General features: G+C 33.3%; 1 protein-coding gene across 1 annotated transcript; it reads right to left on the bottom strand.

Annotated features, from left to right (window-relative positions):
• Positions 1–991: 991 nt before the first annotated feature.
• LOC140957981 (uncharacterized) lies at positions 992–6,372 on the bottom strand. Its single transcript, XM_073415389.1, has 6 exons — positions 5,529–6,372; positions 5,271–5,375; positions 2,817–4,391; positions 1,791–2,339; positions 1,377–1,488; positions 992–1,235 (listed from the first exon to the last, which is right to left on the bottom strand). The coding sequence occupies exons 1-6, from the start codon at positions 6,370–6,372 to the stop codon at positions 992–994; spliced, it is 3,429 nt and encodes a 1,142-aa protein (XP_073271490.1).
• Positions 6,373–7,889: the final 1,517 nt, after the last annotated feature.

Here is a 7,889-nt window from a genome sequence, read left to right on the forward strand (position 1 = left end):
CCCCCCAATCAGAATATGACATTGTCCCTAATGTCAAAATAACTATTAATAAAGAGTACATAATGAAAGAGATATCACCTGGAATTTTATTGAAGATAACAAACTGAAACAAACGCAAACCAATCCACGACTTTTGAATCAATGATCCAACTTCCTTTTCTTATTGCTTGATTGCGACCAATTGATCTTTGTTATCATCGGATCAGGCTTATGAACAAAAGCTTCCAAATTATCAATTAATTGGTCGGCAGTCGAAGCAGAGATGAGCATCCTTCGTGAATTTTCTGAAATGAAATTCTGTTCCACAGCTTTATCAAGAAATGTCAACAAACTGTCATAATAATTATTGATATTCAACAAGCCCACAGGTTTATTATGGATATTAAGTTGTGCCCAAGAAACAGTGTGAAAAATTTCTTCTAATGTACCAAAACCACCTGGTAGTGCGATAAAAGCATCAGAATTTTCAATCATTTTTGTGATTCTTTCATACATAGAAGAAACTTTTAATTCCTCACCAATCGTAACACCTGTAATATTTCCTTCAGCTAAAGCTGTAGGAATAATACCCAAAACCTGACTACCTCCAAGATGAGCAGATGTTGAAACAGATCCCATTAACCCAATATTACCTCCCCCATATACCAAGTGAATTTTTCTCTCAGCCAATATCTTTCCAAGATTATTCGCTGCTTCTACAAACACTTCATTTTTTCCAGGACTCGACCCACAAAATACACAAATATTTTTCAATGATTGTGCAGAGGTTCCAGCCATGTTTTTTTACTTTCTTTTTTTTTTTTCTGCGAAAATAGAGAGAAAGATGAGAGATTTTATAGGGGTAATATGTTATCAGGACAAAACTATGGGTCACAGTTGTAAACAGAATAAACAGTAAAAACAATAATGACACACATGCATGTAAACAGTAGTGTGATTGTGGCTCACAATTTTCCTCTGGTTTTACGTCCAGAAACGGCTTCAACGCCTTCTATGAGTCGAGGATATGCTTCCCATCCAATTTTCTTATAAATTGGCAAACAGGGTCTTTTTTAGTCGGATTCCCAAGACTATGACGCTCATCTTGGAATTGTTTCCATAAACGGAGAAGTTCAATATGCACATGTCCACTAGAATGCGTCTCAAGAGTCAATAAGATGTTATCTAAAGACTCCTTACTCAGCCCATTCTTAATGAAACCAATTTTATCTTCTCTGTTATTGGAAACACATCCCAAAGATCTGCATCGTTTGTCACAAGTCCATCTTGCACACTTATGACAAACCCCTAAACTTTTGGCCCTTCGTTTTTTCGCATAAGTGCTTTTTCCTAATCCAGGCAAATACCGAATGAGCAATGATTGTGGAACTTCTCCTCCTAATCGGACCTTAGCTTCTATTACAAGACGAATATCTTCTGAAATTCCTTTTTGCATTAGCAATCTCAATCTTTCACACCTTCCTGCATAAATTTTTCTTAGAACATTTTCAGAAACAGAGGGAAAATATTTACAAATTTTTGAGAGAATTTCATCCATTTTGAAAAGAAAAGAAATGATTTTTTTTATTTTTGTATCAGCAATTATGGGAAACTGATTAAACCGACTATGAGAGTCACGGAGTACCGTTATCCGCCATTTAACCGGGAAAATAAAAAGATTAAGGAAACCTGAAATAAAAACAAACAAAATTAAATGCAACACAAAAAAAATCAAGGATCGGAAAGGGAAATAAACTCTTCTTGAAAAATTTCATTTTCTAAAAATGGTTTAAGCCTTTGTCCATTTACTTTAAAAACATCACCATTTTTAGGATTTTCAATATCCACAGCTCCATAAGTATACACATGCTTTACAACATATGGGCCTGTCCATCTTGATCGTAATTTTCCTGGGAATATGTGAAGTCGAGAATTATAAAGCAAAACTTTTTTACCAATCTCAAAAGATTTTCTAAGAATTGTTTTATCATGAAATGATTTGATTTTTGCTTTATAAATCCTTGAATTCTCATACGCGTCATTTCTGAGTTCATCAAGTTCATTAAGTTGCAATTTACGCAATTTGTTGGCATCATCCATGCTTGAATTTAAAGTTTTGATCGCCCAATAAGCTTTATGTTCCAATTCCACAGGCAAATGACAATGTTTTCCGTAAACCAACCTATAGGGAGACATATTCAATGATGTTTTAAAAGCTGTTCGATATGCCCAAAGTGCATCATTAAGTCGCAGAGACCAATCTTTTCTATTTGAGTTAACAGTTTTTTCCAAAATTTGCTTTATCTCCCTATTAGCTAATTCAACTTGTCCATTTGTTTGAGGATGATAAGGAGTAGTTACTTTGTGAGTAATACCATATTTTTTCATTAATGAAGCAAATGGTTTATTAACAAAGTGAGTTCCCCCATCACTTATCATGGCTCGAGGAATTCCAAATCTACTAAAAATATTTTCTTTTAAAAATTTGATGACGATTTTATGATCATTTGTTCGACATGGAATTGCCTCTATCCATTTGGAAACATAATCAACTGCAACTAAAATATACAAGTATCCAAACGACGGTGGAAAAGGTCCCATAAAATCTATTCCCCAACAATCAAAGATTTCAATTTCAATAATAGGATTCAAAGGCATCATGTTTCTTTTTGAAATCGCACCCAATTTTTGACAATTTTCACAGATCTTGCAGATTTCGTGGGTGTCTTTAAACAAAGTGGGCCAATAAAATCCACACTGCAAGATTTTTGCAGCTGTTTTCTTTGAAGAAAAATGTCCTCCGCATGCTTCTGAATGACAAAATTTAATGACACTACTTACCTCATTGTCGGGTATGCAACGTCGAAAAATTTGATCCGGACAATACTTGAACAGATACGGATCATCCCAATAAAAGTTTTTTACCTCATTCAAAAATTTTCTTTTATCTTGAGAACTCCATTGCGGTGGCATTTTTCCTGTCACAAGAAAATTTACTATGTTAGCAAACCAAGGTGTAGTAGTAACTGAAAATAGATGTTCATCAGGAAAATTATCGTTAATTGGTGTCATTTCACAAGATGATCCTGTTACTAGTCTCGATAAATGATCGGCTACGACATTCTCGGTTCCTTTTTTATCTTTGATCACAATGTCAAATTCTTGGAGCAACAAAATCCATCGTATCAGTCGTGGCTTTGCATCCTGTTTGGTCAACAAATATCTAATAGCAGAATGATCAGTAAACACGATAGTTGTTGATCCAATCAAATAAGAACGAAATTTATCTAATGCAAATATTACAGCAAGTAGTTCTTTTTCAGTTGTGGAGTAATTCATTTGAGCATTGTTTAAAGTTCTACTTGCATAATATATCACATAAGGCTTACCGTTTCTTCTTTGACCCAATACTGCACCGACTGCATAATCACTCGCATCGCACATGATTTCAAATGGTAAAGACCAATCAGGAGGTTGCATGATAGGAGCTGATGTTAAATGTCGAATGATTTTATCAAAAGCATTTTGACATTCTTGAGTCCACTCAAATGCACTGTCTTTTGTTAAGAGGTTACAAATGGGTTTAGAGATTAAACTAAAGTCCTTTATAAACCTCCTATAAAATCCAGCATGTCCCAAAAATGAGCGAATTTCTTTAATGGTTTTTGGAGGGGGTAAATTGGCAATGACATCAACTTTTGCTTTATCAACTTCAATTCCATGAGATGACACGACATGTCCCAAAACAATTCCAGAAGTAATCATGTAATGACATTTTTCCCAATTTAAAATAAGACCTTTTTCCTCGCATCTTTTTAAAACTTTTTCCAAATTTTCAAGACAATTATCAAATGTATTCCCAAAGACAGTTAAATCATCCATGAAAATTTCCAAACAATTTTCAACCATGTCGCAAAAAATGCTTAGCATACATCTTTGAAATGTTGCTGGGGCATTGCATAATCCAAATGGCATCCTTCTAAATGCAAATGTTCCAAAAGGACATGTGAATGTAGTTTTATCTTGATCTTCGAGTGCAATGGGAATTTGATAATAACCTGAATATCCATCAAGAAAACAGTAGTATGGATGACCTGCTACTCTTTCTAAAATTTGATCCAAAAATGGTAATGGAAAATGATCTTTTCTAGTGGCGTCATTTAATTTTCTATAATCAATACACATCCGCCAACTAGATGGGACTCGACTTGTTAACAATTCACCTTTTTCATTTTTTATCACTGTGATGCCAGATTTTTTCGGAACTACTTGTGTTGGGCTTACCCACTTACTATCAGAAATAGGGTAGATAATCCCAACATCAAGTAGTTTGAGAACTTCATTTTTCACAACATCTTTCATGTGTGGATTTAATCTCCTTTGTGGTTGTTGAGATGTTTTTGCATTTTCTTCTAAGTGAATTTTGTGAGTGCAAATTAGTGGATTAATGCCCTTGAGATCTTTTAGTGTCCAACCAATTGCATTTTTATGTCTTTTAAGCATATCAACTAATTTACCTTCTTCATCACTTGCTAGTTTGGAAGAAATTACCACCGGATATGTTTCATCTTCTCCAAGAAATGCATACTTCAATTCTTCTGGCAAGGGTTTTAACTCCAATATGGGTGGTTCGTCTTTGTTCTCATATTTTGCATCAAATTCTTTCTCTGATCCTGGTAACGAGTGATACCTGATAAAATCATCAAGATCAATTTCAATATTTTCTTTAACAGTTTCAATTGAACAAATATCTAATTGATCACGAGTACTCCCTTCTTGAATGTTTTCTTCCACAAGAGTTTCAATAAGATTTTCATCTTCACTTTCATCTCCTTTGTCATGTGGTTGCTTACAAAGATTAAACACATTAAGCTCCAAGGTCATGTTACCAAATGACAACTTCATTATTCCATTCCTGCAATTTATAAGAGCATTAGAAGTTGCTAAAAATGGACGACCTAAAATTACAGGAATTGCATTACAAGCTTCGATAGGTTGTGTATCTAAAACTATGAAATCGACAGGATATACAAAGTTATCAACTTGGACCAACACGTCTTCTACCATACCTCTTGGCACTTTAACAGATCTATCAGCAAGTAAAAGTGTTACCGAAGTAGGTTTTAACTCGCCTAGATTGAGTTCTTGATAAACTGAATATGGAAGTAAATTCACACTAGCTCCAAGGTCAAGCAAGGCTTTTTTAATCTTTCGTTCTCCAATAATACAAGAAATAGTAGGACAACCAGGGTCTTTGTATTTCAAAGCATTATTATTTTGAATGATTGCACTTACTTGTTCGGCTAAAAATGCTTTCTTTTTCACATTCAATTTTCTTTTCACAGTGCACAAGTCTTTCAAAAATTTGGCATATGATGGTACCTGTTTTATTGCATCTAATAAAGGAATATTAACTTTTACTTGTTTAAAAATATCATATATATCAGAATTCAAATTTGATTTTTTTGTATTTTTCAATGCATGAGGGAATGGTGGTGACACTGTCTGTTGAACCTCCTCTTCGCAAGTTATGGGTTCCACTTCCTTACCCTTTGGAGTTGATTTATCATCATCTTCACAAGGTTCAAGAATGGATTTTTCCACAACCTTACCACTTCGAAGGGTAATAACAGATTTTACCTGATCCATCGGTTGAGTTCCAGAAGTTCCAGTTTGTGAATGATGATCCTTGGGATTAGGCAGAGGTTGTGAAGGAAATTTACCTTTTTCATGAACATTAAGTGCAGATGCAAATTTAGCAAGAGTATCTTTCAAATCTGTCATGGTTTGAGCAGTTTGAGTATTGATAGACTCTTGCTTTGCAATGAAAGAATTCAATATATCTTCCAAATTCCTTTTAGGTGGAGGAACATAAGGTGCATAATTTTGAAAATTTTGTTGATTTTGGAAATGTGGTTGTGAAAATTGTGCAGCATTATCATTCCTCCAACTAAAATTTGGATGATTTCGCCAACCTGGATTGTAACTTTGAGAAAATGGTTCAAAATTTGGCCTTTTGAGATTGTTTAAAACATTGGCTTGTTCATGGAGACATTCTTTAAAAGAAGGCAAAGTGGGACAATCTTTTGTAGAATGATCACTTGTATCACAGATGTGACATGCAATTTCTTGAACAGATTTTAATTGACCATTCTTTTTCAATTCAAGTGCCTCAACTTTTCTTGCCAAAGAGGTAAATCTAGCTTGAAGATCATGTTCATCTTTGAGAGTGTACATACCTCCACCAGATGTAGGAGATTGAATCTTGTTTGATGGTTCGATTGTACCTATAGTGTCCCAATTTTGAGCATTTTCAGCTAATGAATCGAGATACTCAATTGCCTCATTTGGATCTTTATCTTCAAATGTTCCATTACACATAAATTCAACCATTTGCCTATCTTTAGGTGTTAAGCCTTCATAAAATTGAGAAACAACTCTCCAAATTTCAAAACCATGATGTGGACAAAGATTAAGCAATTCTTTATATCTATCCCAACACTGATAAAAAGTTTCTCCTTGTTTTTGAGTGAAAGTGATGATTTGCCTTTTGAAAGAATTTGTTCTATGAGATGGAAAAAACTTTTTCAAAAATTGTTGTTGCAATTCATCCCAAGTTCGAATGGATCCCGATCTAAGATTTTGTAGCCAAGTTTTAGCTTTATCTTTTAAAGAAAAAGGAAAAAGCTTAAGTCGAATGGTGTTCATGCTACAATTTAGATCATTATATGTGTTGCACACTTCTTCAAACTCTCGTAAATGCATGTATGGATTTTCAGAATCTAAGCCATGAAAGTTGGGTAAAAGTTGGATAATACCAGGCTTAAAATTGAAATGAGATGCATCAGGGGGAAAAACTAGACATGAAGGTGCACTAGTACGTGTAGGATTCATGTGATCTCTAAGTGTTCTTCGTCTATCATGATCATGTTGAGATTGAATTTCATCTTCATTTTCTTGGATGGGTTCTTCCGCCATGTTTTGTGAAAATAAAGGGTTATTTCGAATGAGTCGACCACTAAGTGTACGTGACCAAATAATGCTCATGCAAATGCAAATGCAAAAGAATAAAAACACACAAAAGCAATAAAAATTCAAATAAAGAAAAATAAACTATAAACAAAATTAAATAGACTTGAAATTAAATTATACTTCCCCGGCAACGGCGCCAAAAACTTGTTGTCACTTTGATTGTTGCACTCCCAAGAGCAGGTTGTCCACAAGTAGTATAATTCGGTGAGTCCGATATCGTATCCACAGGGAAGCTAAGGTAATTACAAGTCCACTACAATGTCTTTTTGTTTTGTTTTTGTTTTTGTTTCTTTTTAATTTTAATTGTTTGAATCTTTAATGGGTAAATTTTAATTGTTCAAATTTTAATTTAAGTAGTTGAGATTAAAGGATCCACTCTTGGTATTTTAATAAAGTTAACATTAACGAACAATATTGAAATCCACTTAATAAAATGGTTCCAATATATTAAATAATCATATTTATATTATGTTATAAATTATTATCTTATAAGTATATAATATATACCAAAACTTATAAATGTGGTCAAGTATTTATTGTGCTATATATATTTGTAAACACTAAATCAAGGTTCCCACTTTAAATGGTTGGTAAAACCAAACAAACATTTAAATGGTTCCAAGAATTTAATATTATAATATATTCATATATAATAAATCAAGGCATCCACTTTAAATGGTTGGTAATACCAAACAAACATTTAAATGGTTCCAAGAATTTAGTGTAACATATAGCAACAATAAATCAAAACTCCCACTTATAAGTAGGGTATAAAAATGCTTAAAGAAATAAATATAACATAAACAATAAATAATGATTAAATAATATAAAACATAGATTCTTACCTTTTAATAACCTTATTATCATGCCAAGAGTTT

The sequence above is a fragment of the Primulina huaijiensis genome, chromosome 14 (assembly GCF_012295235.1).
Source record: "Primulina huaijiensis isolate GDHJ02 chromosome 14, ASM1229523v2, whole genome shotgun sequence".
NCBI classification, from domain to species: domain Eukaryota; kingdom Viridiplantae; phylum Streptophyta; class Magnoliopsida; order Lamiales; family Gesneriaceae; genus Primulina; species Primulina huaijiensis.